This window comes from Pleurodeles waltl, chromosome 5 (genome assembly GCF_031143425.1).
Source record: "Pleurodeles waltl isolate 20211129_DDA chromosome 5, aPleWal1.hap1.20221129, whole genome shotgun sequence".
NCBI lineage: Eukaryota > Metazoa > Chordata > Amphibia > Caudata > Salamandridae > Pleurodeles > Pleurodeles waltl.
Genome location: NC_090444.1, coordinates 50,812,405 through 50,837,711, shown reverse-complemented (window position 1 = coordinate 50,837,711; position 25,307 = coordinate 50,812,405). Strand labels below are relative to the sequence as shown.

The window sequence follows — 25,307 nt, the reverse complement described above, 5'->3', positions numbered from 1 at the left end:
ATGCCGCCATTTTCACTTGTACTTGTATGGGCACGAATTTCAAGTAGTGACTGACCACAAACCTTTAGTTCCGTTGTTCGCTGGTTGCCCGCGTCTTGCACCTCCGAGGATTGAGCGGTGGACCGTTCTCCTTCAGCCTTATAGGTTCACTGTCGTTTACCGGCCAGGGGCGAACAATCCGGCAGACTATTTGTCTCGCCACCCTTGTTCGCAGGTGTCGAATGCGCAACAAGAACAAGATGAGGAGAGTACGGAAGTCTTTGTAAGCATGGTCGTGCAGTCGGCGTGTCCTAACGCCCTTCTCGTACCAGAGATTGTAAGTGCCACGCAGGAAGATATCATATTGGGCCATGTCAAAGACGCATTGAGCCACAAAAAGTGGAAATATTTCCTAGAAAAAACACATGCGTCTCGCCCTGAACAGAAAGTGGCCATGCAAAGCATATGGAAAGTGCGAGATGAACTATCTACTGATAATGAAGGATTGGTTCTAAGGGGAAGAAGGATTGTACTTCCACAAAGTCTCTGGTCTAGAGTGATTGAGCTGGCACATCAAGGACATCAAGGGGCTGCTAAAACCAAAGCGAGATTACGTGCCAAGGTATGGTTCCCAGGTATGGACAGCCAGGTTGATGAGATGGTAGGACGGTGTCACTCCTGTATCATCACGTCAGTGGAACCTCCGAATTGTCCAGTGATAACCGAGCCGGCTACTCTGAAACCATGGGCTAAAGTAAGCATGGACTTCGGAAGTTTTCCAGATGGGAGGTTAACTGCTGTTCTGATCGACTCCTATACTAAATTCCCGGTGGTTGAGGTGGTGTCGTCGACGGCGTTTGAGAATGTGCGGCCAGTTCTACAAAAGACATTTGCTTTGTTTGGTTTGCCAGATGAAATTCGAACGGATAATGGTCCCCCATTCCAAGGCCAAGAGTTTCGGTTATACCTTGAGGGTTTGGCAATTCGTCATCGGAAGATAACGCCTTACAGGCCTCAGGCAAATGGAGACGTGGAAAGGTTCATGCGAACTTTGAACAGGGCTCTTCGAATTGGAGTAGAGAAAAAGGAAGATAGCGAACAGTGTCTATACCAATTCCTGAGTGCTTATCGTCAAACGCCCCATAGTACCACTGGTTATGCTCCCTCCTCTTTGATGTTCAAAGTATCTCCACGTGACTGTATTCCATCAGGTCCTAAATGGAAACCTCCTGTGTTGGATGTTAAAGCCACTCAAAACCGACGGCGAGCTACTAATCAGAGGGCGAGTGCCCAACGACGAGCAAAGTATCGAGGGTTTCAAGAAGGAGACCAAGTGGTGGTGAAATGTCAGAGAGGAGGAGGAAAGTTTATAACTCCGTTTGAACCTGAGGTATGGGAGGTTATTGGTGTGAAGGGGTCCATGATTACTGCAGCAAGAGGAAGACAAAGGGTGACACGAAATGTGTCGCATTTTAAGAAAGCTGGACGGAGGGCACCGACGGATGAAGAAGGAGAGTTTGATGATGTTCCCGGCGGGTCATCAGTGGTGGCTAATGAGATGGAAAGTGTCAGGAGGCCAGTGCTGACTGAACAAACTCGACCTGTTTGTGCCCCGGGGCAGGAAAGCTTGGGCACAAGAAGCAACAGAGATGATTTACGTCCCAATCCTGTACCGAGTAGTCAGTTGAAAGACTTCGTCTGGAATATAGGGTGCTCATAGTTGGAGTTTCGTTGCCATGTGATCATAATAGGATACCGAGGGGAGATCTCCGGCTGTTTCATAAGGACAGTGTTTTCGTTGTGGTGGACTGTTCACGTGTGTTTTCTTAAGAACGATCACTAAGTGACTCTATTCCGTTATGTGTTAATTTTGGGTTAAGTTTTCGTTAATTCCAGTACCCATGTGGAGTAAAACATGGGGGGGATGTAAAGAGTTAACGGAGAGCCACGCGGGCTCTCCCTGTGTGTCTAACGTGCTCTGCGTGCCTGGGAGGGGCACGGAGCACGAGGGTATAAATAAAGAAGGAACTGCGGGTGACGCAGTTCCACGCGTGTTTGCAAGTAAGCACAGTCTCCGTGTAGTCATTTACAGTGCTGGGTGTGGCCGTTTACAATGTTCACAGGCATGGGAAAGGAGGGCAGTGCCCCAGGCCCCACTCTCTTAGGGTCCAGCAATCCCCCCGACAAAGAACATCCCAATTCATTGCCTGATTAGTACCTTATCAAGCCTCCCGTGGCCTCCCTCCAGGGCTTGCCGGATAACCTCAAAAGTTGATGAAGCATAGATTGTTTTAGTGTTATTTTATAAGTCGGAATGGAAGGTATGATTACTGCAAGTTCTTTACTGAATCTTGGCGGGACTGTAGCTTTTAAATACAATACAATGTTCACAAAATTTGGCCAGTGCTAGGCAAGGTAATACGACATGCACTCTCAGTGGATACCATAAAATAGGATAACAATAGAAAATTACAGCACCTAGAAATCATTACAGCTCTGAAATGAAGCACTGAGTAAGGGTATTGCGTGTATGCGACAGAAGACAGTGTACTGCTCATATGTGCAATAGCTTTATTACAGAACAGTGATGCACACTTACTGTACTGCCCTCAAACATGCGCATGGATTACAATGCATCGATACCTAGAGCAGGTTGGACCATATTGTGGACGGCACCGAGCAAGCAAAGTGAGCTCCTCCCCTCACCTCAGTTTCCAGCACAAGACTGCCTGACACACACCAATCCTAAGTCATTGTCTCACCGCCAGTCTTGGCGCTTCCAGTACCAAAATGATGAAATCTCGCCCTTGCCAAGAAGACCTCCTGGACCCGAGCCCTGATTGTTACCATGGTTCCTGGACTGCACAGATGCACGGACTGATCCATAGATGGTTTTCCGATTGAGCTCTGCTCCACGCTCCTTCATTGTTTCATTGTTTGTGTTGCTGTGGCTTACGGTTTCTTTAGTCTTTGCTTCTCCAAGCCCCAGTGCAGCCTCCCCTCTCGAGGTGGAGCTCTCATTCCAGCACCTCTCTGATTACTTACACATGGCTGCCTCTCTTGGCAATCTCTCTCCCCTCACCACAGCTGCCAATTACATCTTCCCTGTGCAGCCCTGCCAAGAATCCCAGGTACTTGCAGGACATGCTGCTCCAGTACAGGTTTCGACTTCGATTCCTGGAACTTGAAATCATGTTTATTCCATTACACTTGGCAGTAATGCAAATGAAGTCAGCGCTCAGAGCTGTCACAATCATGTTACTGAGACTCTCCTTGAGCTCTGTACTCTAATTTCTTGATTTACTGTTGTAAATCAAAATACCTCTCTTGTAGGCAGAAAGTAAGGTTGCCAGTCATGTAGTTAAAAGATGTAGTATTATTAACATGAAGGCCTATATTTATGAAAAGTTTGCGCCGGTTTTGTATAATTCTTTGAGGCAAAAGTGGCGCAAACGTACAAAATATAATTATATTTTGTGTTTGTGCCACTTTTGCATAAAAAAATGACGCAAAGGCCGCGCAAACTTTTCATAAATATGGGCCGAAGTCTCTTAAATTACAAGTTAATAAGTAAAAGGGATGAATGCTCCACCAGGAGCAGCATCCTATTGATCACCCTCCCTACCCCAGCCCTCATCAACATCACACACACTAGCTGAGCAGCAGGGCAATACCTAACCATGCAGAGGATGTATTATAACAACATCAGGTTACAACACATTTCTTCCCATCAGAAAAAAACAAGTAAAAATACAACAGGACAAAAGATAAAATTACAGCAATCAGGAAGTTCTCCAAAAATTCAAACACAAAATAATCAGGCCAGAAAAATACAATTACACTCTTAGATTAACAGGACAGATAAATGATTGGCAGGAAAATGGATAAACAACCTATACTGCACCTACTGATCCTTAACCCATAAGGAAAGACTGTAGGAAACTAGCTTCTTTCTAGTATGGTTACCCACACTTTTGGCCTGTTTCTCAGTGTGTTTGACTGTGTTCACTGGGATCCTGCTAACCAGGACCCCAGTGGTTCTGCTCTCTCCTTTTAAACATGGTGGTTGGAACTGTATTTTATACCACATTTGGCACACTGGTGCCCCTATATAAGTCCCTAGTATACGGTACCCAGGTACCCAGGGCATTGGAGTACCAGGGGATACCTATGGGCTGCAGCATACACCATGCCACCCATAGGGAGCCCTTGCAAAGTGTTCTGCAGGCCTGCCATGCAGCCTGCGTAAAAAGGTGCATGCACCCTTTCACTGCAAGTTCACTGCACAAGGTCACTACACGTCACCCCTATGGCAGGCCCTCTTAGCCAACTAGTAGAGGTGCCCCCACAAACTCCAGCACTATTTTCTCAGACATCGTGAGTGCAGGAACACCATTTTATGCGTGTACTGGAAATAGGTTACTACCTATGTCCAGCTACCTAACAGTAACTCTGAACATGGTCTGAGTCTTGAAGAAGTTTAGACTATACCTCTTTGGTACTCACTTCATTGTTCAGACAGACCACAAACCTCTCTTAAACAGATGAAAGTAGAAAGCCAACATTGTTGAGGTGGTCTATTTCCCTACAGGGGATGGAATACACAGAGGAACAAAGACCTGGCAGTAGCCACTCCAATGCAGATGGACTCTCCAGATATTTCCACTTAGACAATGAAGACTCATCTGAACAAGGTTAGCTTTCTTCTCCTTCGTTTGGGGGGGGCTTGTGTAGGAAAGTACCCTCTTTCTTGGGATGGTTATCCCCTTTTCTGCCTGATGTCAGTGTGTTTGACTGTGTTCACTGGGATCCTGCTAACCAGGACCCCAGTGATTATGCTCTCTCTCCCATTTGGCACAACTGGTGCCCCTATGTAAGTCTCTAGTATATGGTACATAGGTACCTAGGGCATTGGGGTACCAGGGGTTTCCTATGGGCTGCACCCATAGAGAGAAGTGCCCCAACCCCTACCTCTGAAGCATCAGTTTGTACTATGAACTTCATGGAGTAGTTAAGGCTTTTTAGAACAGGTGCAGAGCACATGGCCTGTCTGAGTTCCTCAAAAGCTTTCTGACAGCTGGCTGTCCACAATACCTTTTTAGACATTTTCTTAGATGTGAGGTCATTAAGAGGGGTAAAATTGGAGCCATAGTTCTTAATGAACCTCCTGTGGTACCCAGTGAGGCCTAAGAAGGCTCTTACCTGGGTTTGTGCTGTACAGGGAGTCCAATGTAAAATAGTTTGGATCTTCCCCTGTAGTGGCTGAATCTGTTCTCCTCCTAGCAGGTGGCCTAGATAAACCACTTTCCGCTGCCCTATCTGGCACTTTGGAGCCTTGATAGTGAGGCCTGCTTTTTAGAGATCCTCCAAAACATTCCAGAGGTGGACCAAGTGATCATCCCAGGTGGAGCTAAAGACAGCTATATCATCTAGATATGTTGCACTATAGGCTTCAAAACCTTGGAGGACTGTGTTCACCAACCTCTTAAAAGTGGTAGGTGCACTTTTCAAACCAAAGTGCATTAGTGTGAATGGGTAGGTTTAGCCTCTTCTGACACACACCAATCCCAAGTCATTGTTTCACCCCCAGTCTTCGTGTTTACAGTACCAAAGTGATGAAATCTCGCCCCTGCCAATAGCCAGTAGTAAGGTCAAAAGTGCTAGGATACTTGGCAGATGTCAGTATATCTATGAGCTCATCTGCCCTGGGGATAGGCTGAGCATCAGTCTTGGTTACTTTATTGAGCCCTCAGTAGTCCACAGAAAACCTCCTCTCTCTTTTCCCATTTTGAGAGTGGGGCTTTCAGACCAAGCCCACTGAGCTAGCCCAGGGGCTGTCAGTGTGCTCAATGATTCCTAGTCTCGCATCTTTTGCACTTCTGCTTTGATGCAGTTCCTTACATGGTCAGGTTGTCTGTAGATTTTACACTTTACAAGTAAACTGTCCCCTGTGTCTATGGTGTGTTCACACCATGTGGTTTGTCCAGGTGTAAGGGAAAACAGTTCTGAGAACTGCCCTAAGAGATTTTTGCAGTCTTTCTTTTCAGACTAAGAAAGGCAACCTGCTAAGACTACTCCCTCAACGGAGCCATCAGCTTCAGAATTTGAGAAGAGGCCAGGGAGAGGGTCTCTCTCTTCTTCCTGTCCTTCATCAGTGGCCATGAGCAGGGTTAAGTGAGCCCTGTCATAGTAGGGCTTTAGGCGGTTCACATGAAGTATCCTGAGGGAACTTCTTGGAGTTCTAAGGTCTACTAAATAAATGAACCTCACCCTTCTTCTCCACTATGATGTGTATTCCACTCCATTTGTCCTGGAGGCTCTTGGGAGCCACAGTCTCCAGGACCCACCCTTTCTGTCCTGGTTGATACACAGTTAGGACACCCTTCTGGTCATGCCAGTGTTTTTGTAGTTCTTGGCTGGCCTGACGGTTTTTACTGGCTTTCTTCATGTGCTCAGCAATCCTTGATCTTAGGAGACGTACATAATCCACTGTGTCTTGTTTAGGGGGTTTGAGAGGTTTTTCCCATCCCTCCTTCACAAGTGCAAATGGAACCCTAACAGAGTGACCAAAGAGGAGCTCAAAGGGGCTGTAGAGGAATCCTTTCTGAAGTACCTCCCAGTAGGCAAAAAGGAGGCATGGAATTGGGGCATCCCATCTCCTCCTGAGTTTTTCAGAGAGTCCTACAATTATGCCTTTGAGGGTTTTGTTAAACCTCTCAACCAACCCATTTGTTTGGGGATGGTCAGGGGTCGTGAACTTATAAGTTACACCACAGTCTTTCCATATAGCCTTTAAGTATGCAGACATGAAGTTGCTACCTCTGTGTGATACTACCTTTTTTGGGAAGCCCACCCTGGAAAAGATTCCAAGGAGTGCTCTGTCCATGACAGGAGCTGTAGTGGTCATCAGAGGTACGGTTTCTGGATATCTGGTGACATGGTCCACCACCACCAGAATAAATCTGTTTCCAGAAGCTGTGGGAGGCTTTAGGGAGGCCAACAATATCAACCCCTACCCTTTCAAAGGGTACCCCAAGCACTGGCAGTAGAACTAATGGGGCCTTTGGAGTGCAACCTCTCTTGCCACTGGCCAAAGGTGGTGATAGACAGGGGAGTGGTCACTCCCCTTTCCTTTGTCCTATTTTGCTCCAGAGCAGGGGTCTTTGAAACAGTGTAGACTGGTTCATGCAAGAAGGGCACCAAATGTGCCCCTCAAAGCATACAAGTGGCTTGGGGAGGCTACCCCTCCCAAGCCTGTAACACCCTTTTCCATAGTGAGAGGGTGTAGAACTCCTCTCCCAAAGGAAATCCTTTTTTCTGTCTTCCTGGGCTTGAGCTGCTCAAGCAACAGCAGGGCAGAAACCTGTCTGTGAGGTGGCAGCAGCTTGGGCTGCCTGGAAAACCTCAGAAGGCTTTAATGGCAATATTGGGGGTGCTCTAGGCAGCTAATCTAAAATAAGTCTGTAATTTGTACCCAGTAGGTCAGTGGATATCTGGACCATGCTCCACTCTCACCTAGCATCCCTGGTTCTTCATCCACCACTGCCTGATTTACAACTCTGATGCAGTCCTCTACGATTTGAACCCCATATGGTAGGGACCTTTGCCATGGCTAAAGAACGCATAGCCATCTGCACAGCCTACACTTCAGTACTCAATCACTCTTTCACAGCAGACTCATTGTGCATTCCACTGGCACTGAAGTACCTGCTCTCTCCAACACCTGGCATATATATATAAGTATATATAGATATATAGATAGATAGATAGATAGATAGATAGATAGATAGATAGATAGATAGATAGATAGATAGAACTAAAAAATGTCATCATTAAAAAAATGGTGCTAAATGAAAAAAAAAAAAAATGACTGCCTCCCTATTGAAAGCAATGGCACTTAAAATAAAAATGTTTATAAAATGAATTAAAAATGTGCAAAACGTTACAAAAATATAAAACATGTCAATAAATGTCAAATGAAAATATAATACAATTATGTAAAGTATGGAATAAATGAATGTAGGAAGATGGCCTGGTGTGTGGTGGGTACTTGTGGTACTTACACCTTATACCAGGTCCAAGTATCCCCTTATTAGTGTAGTAAAGTCGGTGTCTAGAAGCCAGGTGCTCTAGAGGTAGCTGTGGATGAACAGCCAAAGCTTATCTAAGAGAGATGCAAAGTTCATGCAATACCACTGTAGTCACACTTAGTACTCACACACATGAAATGAAGGTACTTTATTTTGGTGACACAAATACCTAAAAATACCATAGAGGCTATACTCCCTTAGGAGGTATGTAATACACAAATTATATAACTAGTGTAGGAAAGTACCATCTTGCCTGGCACGTTACCCCCATATTTCACTGTATATATGTTGTTTTAGTGTATGTGTCACTGGGACCCTGCCAGCCAGGGCCCCAGTGCTCATAAGTGTGCCCTGTATGTGTTCCCTGTGTGATGACTAACTGTCTCACTGAGGCTGTGCTAACCAGAACCTCAGTGGTTATGCTCTCTCTGCTTTCCAAATTGTCACTAACAGGCTAGTGACCAATTTCACCAATTCACATTGGCATACTGGAACACCCTTATAATTCCCTAGTATATGGTACTGAGGTACCCAGGGTATTGGGGTTCCAGGAGATCCCTATGGGCTGCAGCATTTCTTTTGCCACCCATAGGGAGCTCTGACAATTCGTAGACAGGCCTGCCACTGCAGCCTGAGTGAAATAATTCCCACATTATTTCACAGACATTTTACACTGCACATAAGTAACTTATAAGTCGCCTATATGTCTAACCTTCACCTGGTGAAGGTTGGGTGCAAAGTTACTTAGTGTGTGGGCACCCTGGCACTAGCCAAGGTGCCCCCACATCGTTCAGGGCAAATTCCCCGGACTTTGTGAGTGCGGGGACACCATTTCACACGTGCACTATATATAGGTCACTACCTATGTATAGCGTCACAATGGTAACTATGAACATGGCCATGTAACATGTCTAAGATCATGGAATTGTCAACCCAATGCCATTCTGGCATTGGGGAGACAATTCCATGATCCCCGAGTCTCTAGCACAGACCCGGGTACTGCCAAACTGCCTTTCCCGGGGTTTCACTGCAGCTGCTGCTCCTGCCAACCCCTCAGACAGGTTTCTGCCCTCCTGGGGTCCAGCCAGGCCTGGCCCAGGAAGGCAAAACAAAGGACTTCCTCAGAGAGAGGGCGTTACACCCTCTCCCTTTGGAAAAGGGTGTCAGGGCTGGGGAGGAGTAGCCTCCCCCAGCCTCTGAAAATGCTTCGATGGGCACAGTTGGTGCCCATCTCTGCATAAGCCAGTCTACACCGGTTCAGGGATCCCCCAGCCCTGCTCTGGCGCGAAACTGGACAAAGGGAATGGGAGTGACCACTCCCCTGACTTGCACCTCCCAGGGGAGGTGCCAAGAGCTCCTCCAGCGTGCCCCGGACCTCTGCCATTTTGGATTCAAAGGTGTGCTGGCACACTGGAATGCTCTGAGTGGCCAGGGCCAGCAGGTGACATCAGAGACTCCTTCTGATAGGCTCTTGCCTTTCTTACTAGCCTATCCTCCTTCCTAGGTAGCCAAACCTCCTTTTCTGGCTATTTAGGTTCTCTGCTTTGGGGAATTCTTCAGATACCGAATGCAAGAGCTCACCAGAGTTCCGCTGCATCTCCCTCTTCACCTTCTGCCAAAGGATCGACCGCTGACTGCTCAGGACGCCTGCAAAACCGCAACAAAGTAGCAAAGACGACTACTGCAACCTTGTATCGCTTCATCCTGCCGGCTTTCTCGCCTGTTTCCTGGTGGTGCATGCTCTGGGGGTAGCCTGCCTCCTTTCTTGCACCAGGAGCTCTGAAGAAATCTCCCGTGGGTCGACGGAATCTTCCCCCTGCAACCACAGGCAACAAAAGAACTGCATCACCGGTCCTCTGGGTCCCCTCTCAGCACGACGAGCGTGGTCCCTGGAACTCAGAAACTCTGTCCAAGTGACTCCCACAGCCCAGTGATTCTTCAGTCCAAGGTTGGTGGAGGTAAGTCCTTGCCTCCCCACGCTAGACTGCATTGCTGGGTACCGCGTGATTTGCAGCTGCTCCAGCTCCGGTGCACTCTTCCAGGATTTCCTTCATGCACAGCCAAGCCTAGGTCCCCGACACTCTAACCTGCAGTGCACAACCTTCTGAGTTGTCCTCCGGCATCGTGGGACTCCCTTTTCTGACTTTGAGTGGACTCCAGTTCACTCCTCTTCTAAGTGCCTGTTTTGGTACTTCTGCAGGTGCTGCCTGCTTCTGTGAGGGCTCCGGGACTTGCTGGTTGCCCCCTCTGTCTCCTCATCCAAGTGGCGACATCCTGGTCCCTCCTGGGCCACAGCAGCATCCAAAAACCCTAAACGCGACCCTTGCAGCTAGCAAGGCTTGTTTGCAGTCTTTCTGCGTGGGAACACATTTGCAAGCTTCTTCACGACGTGGGACATCCATCCTCCAAAGGGGAAGTTCCTAGTCCTCTGCGTTCTTGCTAAACACCAAGCTTCTTCCATCCGGTGGCAGCTCCTTTGCACCCTCAGCTGGCCTTTCCTGGGCACCTGCCCACTCTCGACACTGTCGTGACTCTTGGACTTGGTCCCCTTGTCTTACAGGTACTCAGGTCCGGAAATCCACTGTTGTTGCATTGCTGGTGTTGGTTTTCCTTGCAGAATCCCCCTATCATGACTTCTGTGCTCCCTGGGGGTTGTAGGTGCACTTTACACCTACCTTACAGGGTCTTGGGGTGGGCTATTTTTCTAACCCTCACTGTTTTCTTACAGTCCCAGCGACCCTCTACAAGCTCACATAGGTTTGGGGTCCATTTGTGGTTTGCATTCCACTTTTGGAGTATATGGTTTGTGTTGTCCCTAAACCTATGTGCTCCTATTGCAATCTATTGCAACTGTACACTGCTTGCATTACTTCCTTTTGCTATTACTGCACATTTTTGGTATTGTGTACATATATCTTGTGTTTATTTGGCATCCTCATACTGAGGGTACTCACTGAGGTACTTTTGGCATATTGTCATAAAAATAAAGTACCTTTATTTTTAGTATATCTGTGTATTGTGTTTTCTTATGATATTGTGCATATGACACCAGTGGTATAGTAGGAGCTTTGCATGTCTCCTAGTTCAGCATAAGCTGCTCTGATATAGCTACCTTCTATCAGCCTAAGCTGCTAGAAACACCTCTTCTACATTAATAAGGGAAAACAGGACCTGGTACAGAGTGTAAGTACCCCTTGGTACCCACTACAAGCCAGGCCAGCCTCCTACATTGGCAGCAGCGATGGGATAAGTACTTGTAACTACTTACCACTTTGTCATATTGTACTTTTCATAAGAGAAAAATATACAAAACAAGTTCCGTGTATGTACACCTAACCAAAAAGTTTTGCTTTTCTTCTCTTACACTTTCTGCTAAGTGCTGAAAAGTACTCCTAAAACTTTCAAAAAGTTTGAAAAAGTTTGAAAACCTTTTTTTTTTCCTGTTCTTTAAAAAGTCCTGAAACTTTTTCTCTCTTCTCTCTGTCCCTAAACCTTCTCCTATCATGTCTGATGTAGGAACTTCTCTTAAAATGGTCAATACAACATATGACAATTTTAACTTTAAGAGTCTAAGGAGTCTCTGCATTGATAAAGGTTTAGTGGTAGGAAAGAACCCTTCTAGAGAATTTCTGTCTAACATGCTCATAGAGAATGATAAGGCCCAGGGTGGCACTTCATCAGAAAAGTTAGTAGATAGCTCACACTCAGACTCAGGGGAGCCCCTTGTGGGAGTGGTACAGGGTTCTCTTCCTAATCTGCCCCTTAGCAGACCACCTAGCAATGCTGGTAGTAATAGAAGCTCCCATCATAGTAGGGATGGTTTTGTTCCTGAAGGCCAGGTTGTTAGAGTGCAATCTGTTAGAGGCAGGTCTCCCTCTGCTGAATCCAATATTTCTTCTGTGTCCAAGCATTCCCAACCCACAGACCTTCAAGACAAATTGTTAGAAAGGGAACTCAATAAGTTGAGAGTGGAAGAGACCAGACTGAAGCTTAAACAGCAACAGCTGGCTCTAGACAGGGAATCCCTAGATCTGGAGAAGGAGAGACAGAGGTTGGGGTTTGGACCCCATGGTGGAAGCAGCAGTATTCCTGATAATAATCCTGTGAGAGAGCATGATTCCAGGAATCTGCACAAGATAGTTCTCCCTTACAAGGGGGGGATGACATTAGCAAGTGGTTTTCTGCACTTGAGAGGGCCTGTATGGTACAGGGGGTCCCTCAAAGGCAGTGGGCTGCTATCCTATGGCTATCTTTCAAAGGAAAGGGTAGGGATAGGCTCCTTACTGTTAGAGAAAGTGATGCCAATAATTTTGCAGTTTTGAAGGATGCACTCTTGGATGGATTTGGCTTAACCACTGAACAATACAGGTTTAAGTTAAGAGAAACCAGAAAAGAGTCCTCACAAGACTGGGTAGACTTTGTTGATTATTCAGTGAAGGCCTTGGAGGGGTGGTTACATGGCAGTAAAGTTTCTGACTATGAAAGCCTGTACAATCTAATCCTGAGAGAGCATATTCTGAATAACTGTGTGTTGATTTGCTACACCAATATCTAGTGGACTCAGATCTGACCTCTCCCCAAGAATTGGGAAAGAAGGTAGACAAATGGGTCAGAACAAGAGTGAACAGAAAAGTTCATACAGTGGGTGACAAGGATGGCAAGAAGAAGGATGGTATGTCTTCAGACAAGGGTGGGGACAAATCTAAAACTGAGTCTTAATCAGGCCCACAAAAACACTCTGATGGGGGGGGTCCAAATCCTGTTCTAATCAAGTTAAAAAGCCTTGGTGCTATTTATGTAAAGTAAAAGGCCATTGGACAACTGATGCCAGTTGTCCAAAGAAAAGCACCAAACCTCCCACTACCACAACCCCTACTGCAACCTCTAGAGCCCCTAATAATAGCAGTGGTGGTGGGAGCAAACCTACTAATAGCCAATCCAAGGGAGTAGCTGGGCTCACTTTTGGTAATTTAGTTGGGGTTGGTTTTGTTAGGAGACCACAGAGGCTGTGCTAGTCTCTGAAGGTGCCATTGATTTGGCCACCTTGGTTGCGTGTCCCCTTAATATGGATAAGTACAAGCAACTTCCCCTAATCATTGGTGTTGAGGTTCAGGCCTACAGGGACACAGGTGCCAGTGTTACCATGGTAATAGAGAAACTGGTACACCCTGAACAACACCTACTTGGTCACCAGTACCAAGTGACAGACTCTCATAACAACACTCTTAGCCACCCTATGGCTGTTGTGAATCTCAACTGGGGGGGTTACTGGTCCAAAGAAAGTTGTGGTTGTTTCAGATTTACCTGTAGACTGTCTACTAGGAAATGATTTAGAGACATCAGCTAGGGCAGAAGTGGAGTTGGAGGCTCATGCAGCAATGCTGGGCATTCCTGGGCATATTTTTGCTTTGACAAGGGCTCAGGCCAAAAAGCAAAAAGGACAGGGTGACTTGGATCCTGGAACAATGGACCAAGTGCTCCCTAAAGCTAGGGGTAGCAAGGGTAAATCCCTACCCACTATCCCTCCCTCTACAGATGATTCTACTTCTGAGGAAGAAGAATTTCCTCCCTGTGCAGAACCTTCACCAGATGAGCTGGCAGCAGACACTGCTGAGCTTTTGGGTGGAGGGGGGCCTGCCAGGGAAGAGCTGAGTGTGGCACAGCAATCCTGTCCCACATTAGAGGGTCTCAGACAGCAAGCTGTCAAACAGCAAAATGGGGATGTCAGTGACTCACATAGAGTTTACTGGGAGGACAACCTCTTGTACACAGAGGCAAGGGACCCAAAACCTGGAGCAGCCAGGAGATTGGTCATTCCCCTGCAGTACAGAGAGTTCCTCCTAACTCTGGCACATGACATTCCTTTGGCTGGACATTTGGGTCAGATTAAAACATGGGAAAGGCTTGTCCCCCTGTTTCACTGGCCTAGGATGTCAGAGGACACAAAAGATTTTTGTAAGTCTTGTGTGACCTGCCAAGCCAGTGGCAAGACTGGTGGCACTCCAAAGGCTCCCCTTATGCCACTTGGTTGGGTTTCCCTTTGAAAGGGTAGGGGTTGACATAGTTGGCCCCTTGACCCTCCTACTGCTTCAGGCAATAGGTTTATCTTGGTGGTAGAGGACCATGCCACAAGATATCCTGAAGCTATTCCTCTAAGGACCACTACAGCACCTGCAGTGGCAAAAGCCCTCCTGGGAATCTTTTCCAGGGTGGGCTTCCCAAAAGAGGTTGTATCAGACAGGGGTAGCAACTTTATGTCTGCATACTTGAAGGCTATGTGGAAGGAATGTGGTGTAACATACACATTCACCACACCTTATCATCCACAAACAAATGGACTGGTAGCTAGGTTTAATAAAACTCTCAAAGGAATTATAATGGGACTCCCTGAAAATCTCAGGAGGAGATGGGATGTCCTGTTACCTTGCCTCCATTTTGCTTATAGGGAGGTACCCCAGAAAGGAGTGGGCTTCAGCCCCTTTGAATTACTATTTGGGCACCATGTAAGAGGTCCTCTAACACTTGTGAAGGAGGGTTGGGAACAACTTTAAAAGCTCCTAAGCAAGATATAGTGGACTATGTACTTGGCCTAAGATCCAGAATGGTGGAGTACATGAAAAAGGCCAGTAAAAGCCTTCAGGCCAGCCAAGAGCTCCAAAAGCAATGGCATGACCAGAAGGCTGTTCTGATTCAGTACCAACCAGGACAGAAGGTGTGGGTATTGGAGCCTGTGGCAACAAGAGCACTCCAAGACAAATGGAGTGGACCCCATCTCATTGTTGAAAAAAAGGGGGAGGTCACCTACCTGGTTGACCTGGGCACTGCCAGGAGTCCCCTTAGGGTGCTCCATGTCAATCGCCTAAAACCCTGCTATGACAGGGCTGATCTCACCCTGCTCATGGCAACAGATGAAGGACAGGAAGAAGGGAGTGACCCTCTCCCTGATCTCTTCTCTTCCACAGAACAGGATGCTCTAGTGGAAGGTGTAGTTTTAGCAGACTGTCTTACTGCTGAGCAAAAAGACAACTGCATAAATCTCCTAGGTCAGTTTTCTGAACTCTTTTTAACTGTGCCAGGCACCACATCTTGGTGTGAGCACACAATAGATACTGGAGACAGCATGCCTGTCAAAAGTAAAATCTATAGGCAGCCTGACCATGTCAGGGACTGCATAAAACAAAAAGTTCAGAAAATGCTTGAACTAGGAGTGGTTGAACATTCTGAAAGCCCATGGGCCTCTCCTGTGGTACTTGTACCAAAGCCTCACTCAAAAGATGGAAAAAGGGAGATGAGGTTTTATGTAGATGACAGAGGTCTCAACCAGGTAACAAAAACTGATGCTCACCCTATACTCAGGGCAGATGAGCTCATAGATACACTGGCATCTGCCAAGTATCTAAGCACCTTTGATTTGACTGCAGGGTATTAGAAGATCAAGTTATCAGAGGATGCTAAAGAAAAAACTGCATTTTCGACTATTGGAGGGCACTACCAATTCACAATAATGCCCTTTGGTTTGAGAAATGCACCTGCCACTTTTCAGAGGTTGGTGAATACAGTCCTGCAAAGGTTGGAGGCTTTTAGTGCAGCATACCTGGACGATATAACTGTCTTTAGCTCCACCTGGGATGATCACCTGGTCCACCTGTTGAAGGTTTTGGAGGCCCTGCAAAAGGCAGGCCTCACTATCAAGGCTTCAAAGTGCCAGATAGGGCAGGGGGAAGTGGTTTATCTGGGACACCTGGTAGGTGGAGAACAGATTGCACCACTTCAGGGGAAAATCCAGACAATCATGGATTGGGTTCCCCCTACAACACAGACCCAGGTGAGAGCCCTCCTAGGCCTCACTGGGTTTTACAGGAGATTCATTAAAGACTATGGCTCCATTGCAGCCCCACTTAATGATCTCACTTCCAAGAAGATGCCTAAAAAGGTATTGTGGACAGCTAGCTGTCAGAAAGCTTTTGAGGAGCTCAAACAGGCCATATGCACTGCACCTGTCCTAAAAAGCCCATGTTACTCCAAGAAATTCATTGTTCAAACTGATGCATCTGAATTAGGGGTAGGGGCAGTCTTATCACAACTCAATTCTGAGGGCCAGGATCAACCTGTTGGTTTTATCAGCAGGAAGTTGACCCCTAGAGAAAAGCGTTGGTCTGCCATAGAGAGGGAGGCCTTTGCTGTGGTCTGGGCACTGAAGAAGTTGAGGCCATACCTGTTTGGCACTCACTTCATTGTTCAGACAGACCACAAACCTCTACTTTGGCTAAAACAAATGAAAGGTGAAAACCCTAAATTGTTGAGGTGGTCCATATCTCTACAGGGAATGGACTATACAGTGGAACATAGACCTGGGAGTACCCACTCCAATGCAGATGGACTCTCCAGATATTTCCACGTAGACAATGAAGACTCATCAGGTCATGGCTAGTCTTATTGTCCTTCGTTTGGGAGGGGGGAAGGGGGGTTGTGAATGAAAGTACCATCTTGCCTGGCATGTTAACCCCATATTTCACTGTATGTATGTTGTTTTAGTGTATGTGTCACTGGGACCCTGCCAGGGCCCCAGTGCTCATAAGTGTGCCCTGTAGGTGTTCCCTGTGTGATGACTAACTGTCTCACGGAGGCTCTGCTAACCAGAACCTCAGTGGTTATGCTCTCTCTGCTTTCCAAATTGTCACTAACAGGCTAGTGACCAATTTCACCAATTCACATTGGCATACTGGAACACCCTTATAATTCCCTAGTATATGGTACTGAGGTACCCAGGGTATTGGGGTTCCAGGAGATCCCTATGGGCTGCAGCATTTCTTTTGCCACCCATAGGGAGCTCTGACAATTCGTACATAGGCCTGCCACTGCAGCTTGAGTGAAATAATGCCCACATTATTTCACAGCCATTTTACACTGCACATAAGTAACTTTTAAGTCACCTATATGTCTAACCTTCACCTGGTGAAGGTTGGGTGCAAAGTTACTTAGTGTGTGGGCACCCTGGCACTAGCCAAGGTGCCCCCACATCGTTCAGGGCAAATTCCCCGGACTTTGTGAGTGCGGGGACACCATTTCACACGTGCACTATACATAGGTCACTATCTATGTATAGCGTCACAATGGGAACTCCGAACATGGCCATGTAACATGTGTAAGATCATGAAATTGTCACCCCAATGCCATTCTGGCATTGGGGAGACAATTCCATGATCCCCCGAGTCTCTAGCACAGATCTGGGTACTGCCAAACTGCCTTTCCCGGGGTTTCACTGGAGCTGCTGCTGCTGCCAACCCCTCAGACAGGTTTCTGCCCTCCTGGGGTCCAGCCAGGCCTGGCCCAGGAAGGCAGAACAAAGGACTTCCTCAGAGAGAGGGCGTTACATCCTCTCCCTTTGGAAAAAGGTGTCAGGGCTGGGGAGGAGTAGCCTCCCCCAGCCTCTGGAAACGCTTTGATGGGCACAGATGGTGCCCATCTCTGCATAAGCCAGTCAACACCGGTTTAGGGATCCCCCAGCCCTGCTCTGGTGCGAAACTGGACAAAGGAAAGGGGAGTGACCACTCCCATGACCTGCACCTCACAGGGGAGGTGCCCAGAGCTCCTCCAGCGTGCCCCAGACCTCTTCCATCTTGGATTCAGAGGTGTGCTGGCACACTGGACTGCTCTGAGTGGCCAGGGCAAGCAGGTGACATCAGAGACTCCCTCTAATAGTCTCTTGCCTTTCTTACTAGCCTATCCTCCTTCCTAGGTAGCCAAACCTCCTTTTCTGGCTATTTAGGGTCTCTGCTTTGGGGAATTCTTCAGATACCGAATGCAAGATCTCATCAGAGTTCCTCTGCATCTCCCTCTTCACCTTCTGCCAAAGGATCGACCGCTGACTGCTCAGGACGCCTTCAAAACCGCAACAAAGTAGCAAAGACAACTACTGCAACCTTGTAACGCTTCATCCTGCCGGCTTTCTCGCCTGTTTCCTGGTGGTGCATGCTCTGGGGGTAGCCTGCCTCCTTTCTTGCACCAGGAGCTCTGAAGAAGTCTCCTGTGGGTCGACGGAATCTTCCCCCTGAACCGCAGGCAACAAAAGACTGCATCACCGGTCCTCTGGGTCCCCTCTCAGCACGACGAGCGTGGTCCCTGGAACTCAGCAACTCTGTCCAAGTGACTCCCACAGTCCAGTGATTCTTCAGTCCAAGTTTGGTGGAGGTAAATCCTTGCCGCCCCACGCTAGACTGCATTGCTGGGTACTGTGTGATTTGCAGCTGCTCTGGCTCCTGTGCATTCTTCTAGGATTTCCTTCGTGCACAGCCAAGCCTGGGTCCCCGACTCTCTAACCTGCAGTGCACAACCTTCTGAGTTGTCCTCCGGCGTCGTGGGACTCCCTTTTCTGACTTCGGGTGGACTCCTGTTCACTCCTCTTCTAGGTGCTTGTTCCGGTACTTCTGCGGGTACTGCCTTCTTCTGTGAGGGCTCCCTGACTTGCTGGGTGCCCCCTCTGTCTCCTCATCCAAGTGGCGACATCCTGGTCCCTCCTGGGCCACAGCAGCATCCAAAAACCCTAACCCCGACCCTTTCAGCTAGCAAGGTTTGTTTGTGGTCTTTCTGCGTGGGAACACCTCTGCAAGCTTCTTCACGACGTGGGACATCCACCCTCCAAAGGGGAAGTTCCTAGTCCTCTTCGTTCTTGCAAAACACCAAGCTTCTTCCATCCGGTGGCAGCTCCTTTGCACCCTCAGCTGGCATTTCCTGGGCATCTGCCCACTTTCGACACTGTCGCGACTCTTGGACTTGGTCCCCTTGTCTTACAGGTACTCAGGTCCGGAAATCCACTGTTGTTGCATTGCTGGTTTTGATTTTCCTTGCAGAATCCCCCTATCACGACTTCTGTGCTCTCTGGGGGTTGTAGGTGCACTTTACACCTACCTTACAGGGTCTTGGGGTGGGCTATTTTTCTAACCCTCACTGTTTTCTTACAGTCCCAGCGACCCTCTACAAGCTCACATAGGTTTGGGGTCCATTCGTGGTTCGCATTCCACTTTTGGAGTATATGGTTTGTGTTGCCCCTATACCTATGTGCTCCTATTGCAATCTATTGTAACTTTACACTGCTTGCATTACTTCCTTTTGCTATTACTGCATATTTTTGGTATTGTGTACATATATCTTGTGTATATTTGGCATCCTCATACTGAGGGACTCACTGAGATACTTTTGGCATATTGTCATAAAAATAAAGTACCTTTATTTTTAGTATATCTGTGTATTGTGTTTTCTTATGATATTGTGCATATGACACCAGTGGTACAGTAGGAGCTTTGCATGTCACCTAGTTCAGCCTAAGCTGCTCTGCTATAGCTACCTTCTATCAGCCTAAGCTGCTAGAAACACCTCTTCTACACTAATAAGGGATAACTGGACCTGGTACAGAGTGTAAGTACCCTTGGTACCCACTACAAGCCAGGCCAGCCTCCTACAACTAGTATTCAGAAATAGGCATAGGACAGTTAGAAAACAGTGCAATATAGTGAAAATCACTTAGGGAATAATTGGCCTAGGGGGAGCACAAGCCATACAATAAAAAATGGAATGCGAAAGTTGGTCCCCCAACTAGGTAAGTGGAGTGTGTAGAGGGTAGCTGGGAGTACTAGGAAAACCCAAAGGTAAGTACCACAACACCCCCAGGGATTGGGAAAGCAGGAGTAAAACAGTGAAGTTTCCCTAGAGCACCCACTTAGAAGAAAAGGAGAAGAATGCACCGACCAGAAGAGACTGCAAGACAACAACAGTGGATTCCTGGACTAGAGGACTTGTGGAAGAAGGGGACCAAGTCCAGAAGCGCAGGAGAGTTTAGGAAGGGCATGAGCCCATATCCACCAGACTCAAGGTGCAAGAAGTAAGTCAACGGTGAGGATGAAGAATCACTGCTGCACCCCAGAAGTTGAAGTCAAGTTCCTGAAGGATGCAAGTGATGTCCCAAGCTGGAAGGAGGATTGCAGTTGGATTTGTGTCTTCTTTCGATTCCACCAACAAGCCTTAGTACACGCAAAACTCGTAGTTGGTGGAAAGTGGTGCTGCCGGGGACCACCAACGCCCAGGTGGACTCTATCCAGGATAGTGAGTCAGAGGGGACTCTCAGCAACTCAGAGAGCCAATAGAAGCAAAGGCAGCACCCACAGGAGTCCCAGAGGATTGGACACAGAAATCGAAGAAGGAGCCCATGCAGCACTATAAAAATGGATCCCACGCCGCAGGAGAATCACTCAGGAAGCTGTGCGTGGCAGGAAGGAGTGCTGGGGGCTGGAGCTTCAAGATGCCTGAACATCCAGTGGAAAGGATGCCAACAAGCCTTGGCAGCTGCAAATGGCAATGGACATGGTGGTACTGTCCTACGTGAGAAGACAAGGGCTCACCTCCACCAAAGTTAGACATTTCAAAGACAGGACCGTCAGGACCACTTTAGTCCACCACCCATGTTGCAGGATCTATGCAGCTTGTCAGGAGAGGGAATCCATGCAGCCAGTCGTCATTGCAGTTGGTGCCCGCTGATGCAGGGTAGTGACTCCTTCACACCAGGGAGATTCCTTCTTTTTTCTTGTGCAGACTGTTGACGGGCTGTCTTCAGAGGATGCACAACCGGGAAAATGTTGCAGTTGCAGGCAGGAGCCAGAGATACAATGTTGCAGTCTTGCTTCTTTGTTGCAGCTTGTCGGGTCCTGGAGCAACTGGTTACATATTCTTCAGCCAGAATTCAAAGTAGAGGCTGCAGAGGAACGCTGCTGGAGTCTTGCAAGCGGAATCTGGGGAACCACCCAAGAGAAAGACCCTAAATAGCCCGAAAGGGGGATTGGTCACCTAACCAAATAAGCACCCATCAGGAGGGGGCTCTAATGTCACCTGTCTGGCTTGGCCACTCAGGTGCTCCCAGAGTTCCCTGCCAAACTTGTTTCCAAGATGGCAAAACCCAGAGACCCTCTGGAGGAGCTATTTTCAAAGGGAGAGGGTGTAACATCCCACTCCCAAAGGAAATCCTGTGTTCTGGCTTCCAGGGCTTGAGCTGTTCAAGCGGCAGGAGGGCAGAAAGCTGTCTGTGAAGTGGCAGTGGCTGGGGTTGCCTGGAAAACCTCAGAAGGCTGATATGGCAATACTGGGGGTCGTGTAAGGAGCCCCCAGAGTACATGGAATTATACAACCATTGCTTGCAGAAGCCTTGGGGTATGATTCCAACATGTTTGATACCAAACATGACCATATTCGGAGTTACCATTTTGTAGCTGGAGATAGGTATTGACCTATGCTTTTGTTGCCCTACGTGGGAAGTGTATGCCCATGTAGTATGGTTGGTTTTATGTGTTAGCTTTGGGCATTAGGCCTTTGTGCATTTTGCCCTGGATGTATTTTATTTAATTTGCTAGTAGCCTAGAGCCTCTGTGCACTTTGCTCTGCGTGCTTTTATTTTTCTAAGTACTGTTATTTTCAGATAGCCAGTTCTACGGTGTTGTTTTTTATTCATATCACACTGTTTTGCATACTTCAGCACTGATGTTCTTCATAACACACTCACTCTGTGCTTCAGTCAAGGATATAGTCTGGTACATTGCCGATAGACGTGGTTGAGGTTTAGACTTGGTATTTCTGCGTATTTGGTGATCACTTTGACATATAGGTTATAAAATAACTTCTCTGTCCCAATACACGCTAGAGGGAGATTCCTACCAGGGAACCACAACTAGATGCCGATTGCCTCGTTGCAGATGCTGAACCAAGATCACAGGCCTTTGCTCAGGTATGAAGACTAATGTCTCCGCAGTGATACAGATAGGCAAGTTAGACACTTAACATGCTGTGCTCTAAATAAATTAAGCAGAGGGAGAGTAGAAATTCTAATATACAATGATTGCTTTATTTTTATGTTTTACTCTCCTGGTAACTATTTCAATCCTACTGTGTTGTATGGTTCTGGTTATCGCGGCTCATGCCTTATTCTCTAAAATACAGTCGTTTTATTAAAGCATTGTATAAAACTTATACTGTCTTTGTCATTTGTATATGAGATCATATTGTAAATGAGAGAGTTTGTCTGGATCTGAGTCACCACGACTTCCCTGAGAAGTTCCAAAGATGTCATGCGCTCGGCTGCCCAATCATCTCTTCCCCATGGGAGAAATGAGGCACTGCTAGTTAGCCGGAGCAAAACCGGATTTAGGGTGACATATTTCTTTACACGTGGGTCCGACTCTGTCCCCCACACCGTTATAGATCCTGCCGCCTAGAAATCCAGTAGTCTCATTTCAGATAATGAGAGCCAACGCGACATGGCGCCGCCAACGTTTGGTCTGGCTCTAATGTTTAGGTCTGACTGACTCTCTCGATCTCATATATAATTTGACTCCTCGGTTCCGTAAACTGAGACGTCCGTGGGCTGAGGGTTTCCGCCACCACGAAAGTGGTTGGTTGTTCAAGCTTGAACTTTGAAAGGAAAAAAATCCCGATATTGGTTGGCCCTTTTTGGATCTCGGGCTAGTTTGGACAAATGGCGAACCCTGTTGTAGTTAATATAGCTATCAATATGCGTCACCCACTCACAGGACACTTGCTGGCAAATGGACTAACTGTCCAAGGGGGTCCGGTCACTTTTGTGGTAGATGCCCATGCAGCCTATAGAACAGAACTTTTTTATTCTTGGGTCGTTTTTCCAGCAGTTGATGGGGGTACGAATACGTTTCATGAATATACAGTTGCGAATGCCCCTGGACAATACAGGGCATATGCATATTTAGAGATACCTCTCTCTTATCAAAAACACCATAATTGGCTTGATGGCGCCCTCCCACACACAGTGGCACAAGTTAGGCTAGGTCCCTTAAGTAATGATGGTCCGACCTGGCCTTTATTGGCCACTTATACACCATATCCTGCGGTTGGTAATTTGGCAGTGGTTGATGTCCGTCGTTTATATGGAGAGTTAACAAATATATATAGAAGGTTAGTTCAGTTTGTAATGCAAAGCATGAATACAAATGCAGCGCGAGCTGCTCCAGCGCACCCACAGGCAATGGTTCCGGGTATTAATCCGGCCACTGTGCATTCAGTTATGGGTAAGATACCAGCTAAGCGAGAGGAAACTCCATTTTGGCTGGCGCAAAAAATTAATACGCTGGAAGCAGTGTTTCCCCATACGGGCCCTTAGGATAAACATAGAATATTAACGATGTGTTTGCCGTATGGGATGGTTCCTCCGATGGACCTTTGTAATACATGGGGCACGGTTTTTGCCGCGCTCTACACAACGGCACATGGTACGCCGACATTAGCTAATTTACCGGACGTAATTAAACAAATTCAAGATGAATATGGAGCTGCACCAGCCTTGGATTTGGGTATGCAGTTGTTAGGCAATTTTGCCACAGTTTCTTATATTATTTTGAGTAATCTCAAAGGAGAGGCAGTAGCGCTAGCAGTGCGAATGCGTCTTCGGGATGTTCCACAGATTAATCAAGAGCGGGAACTTCCGAGAATAATAGCAGAAACCTATTCTAGTATCGGTCGCGATAGCCTAGGGGCTAGACCGCAAAAACCTCAGTTGCAGAGTAAAAATAGTAAAGATAATGCTAAACAACAGCAATCTGAGGGTACAAAAAAGCGCTGGGAAAAGAAACAGCAACCTAAACAAAATGAGGGACAGTCTCCGCAACCGGAGACCCCGCAGAATAGGTATAATCTCAGGAATAGGGATAATTTGAAAACGCCTGATAGATATCAAAATACTGATACACGCCAATCTCGTTCCTTTCAGGGCTCCTCAGAGAAGAGAAGTGAGAGAGGTTTGGGGTCATATGGTAAAATCATATGATGTTCTACTGGCCGAACAGGATTGGCCACCTGACTTTGTTCGCGACTGTTCGGTTGGAGAGGATGTTTTTATACCTTCCTTCTCACCACTTGTTCCAAGAGAACTGGCGGAGTCCTATAGTAAATTGTGGGCTCTGGCACAAGCCCCCGCCTTGTATAGAAATAACGTGGGGTGGGATAAACAATCACCGTATCACGTAATTCCAGTAAAGGGCGAACCTCAGCCACAACCGCAGTATCCTATCAAATTTGAGGCTAGGGCATCGGTTAGGCAAATTCTGATAGAATTAGAGTACCAGGGTGTAATTCAGCCCTGTGTCTCGCCGATGAATAATCCCTTATTTCCAGTTTCTAAACCGGACCATTCATATAGGATAGTGGTGGATTACAGACATTTGAATAGTCATACACGCACATATGCGATACAAAATTCACATAGTGCAGCGCTTATGAACAATATAGTGCGTAAAAAATACAAAACTACTTTGGATATCTCGAATGGGTTTTTCTGCCAAAATATAGCACCCGAAAGTCGGGACTATACCAGTTTCAGTGCGTTTGGCTCCCAGAAAAAATTTTGTCGTTTGCCTCAGGGGTATAAAAACAGCCCAGGACTGTTTTCGGCTCGTGTGACAGAAATACTGCACGAGTTGGACCCTGAAGCGTTATCATATGTTGATGACATATATCTTACGGACGATGAGATTCTACAGCATCTAAGGTGTGTATCGCGCATTGTTGTGGGGTTTGCAGATATAGGATACAGATTTAATTTAAAAAAATCAAACATTGCCTTCCTCAGTGTCATTTTCCTGGGATATGAGTTATCAAGTGAGGGCAAGAGCTTAGCACCACATTTTCTGGAGAAGTGTGCTCTATTGCAGCCTCCAAATACGGTTCGGAAACTCCAGTCATTGTTGGGGTTTCTGAATTTTGGCAGAACGTACATTCCTGAATATGCTATGCGTATAAAACCCCTGTACGAATTGATTCGTCCGAATTTTTCAAGTAGATTTTGGACGACTGAGCATACACAAATATTACGAGAATTACAGGCTGATCTTTTATCAGTAAAACACTTACATACACGGGACAATAAGACACATTTAGTCATCAGGGTAATACCTGGGGCTCTGGGTTTTACGTATGTCACTTTTAATGAAGGTGAGACAGTCCCGATAGCATACAAGTCTCACTTGTATTCTTCTGCAGAACAACGCTTTGCACAAACCGAAAAAATACTCACTGCAGTACAGATGGCTGTGATTAAAGAAAGACCGCTTGCCCAGGGACAACGCATCATTGTCGTTTCCCCAGTACCGGCCCTAGAGGCTGTTACTAAAGCGAGTGTTCCTAATTCAAAAGCTTTACACCCGCGATGGATACAATGGGCTACGTCTTTAA

The 25,307-nt window shown here is 47.0% G+C and overlaps 1 protein-coding gene across 5 annotated transcripts in view; it reads right to left on the bottom strand.

Moving 5' to 3' along the window:
• Positions 1-2,987, bottom strand: part of LOC138297205 (WAP four-disulfide core domain protein 8-like) — a 340,016-nt gene extending 337,029 nt beyond the window's left edge. For 2 of the 5 annotated variants that reach the window (XM_069236695.1, XM_069236692.1), the window contains exon 1: positions 2,742-2,987. In XM_069236695.1, the coding sequence (XP_069092796.1) occupies positions 2,742-2,865 (124 nt within the window). In that variant the 5' untranslated portion in view covers positions 2,866-2,987. Of the gene's footprint in view, positions 1-2,197; positions 2,243-2,741 lie in introns of all 5 variants that reach the window. The other 3 variants (XM_069236697.1, XM_069236694.1, XM_069236693.1) reach the window with 3 other exon arrangements.
• Positions 2,988-25,307: the final 22,320 nt, after the last annotated feature.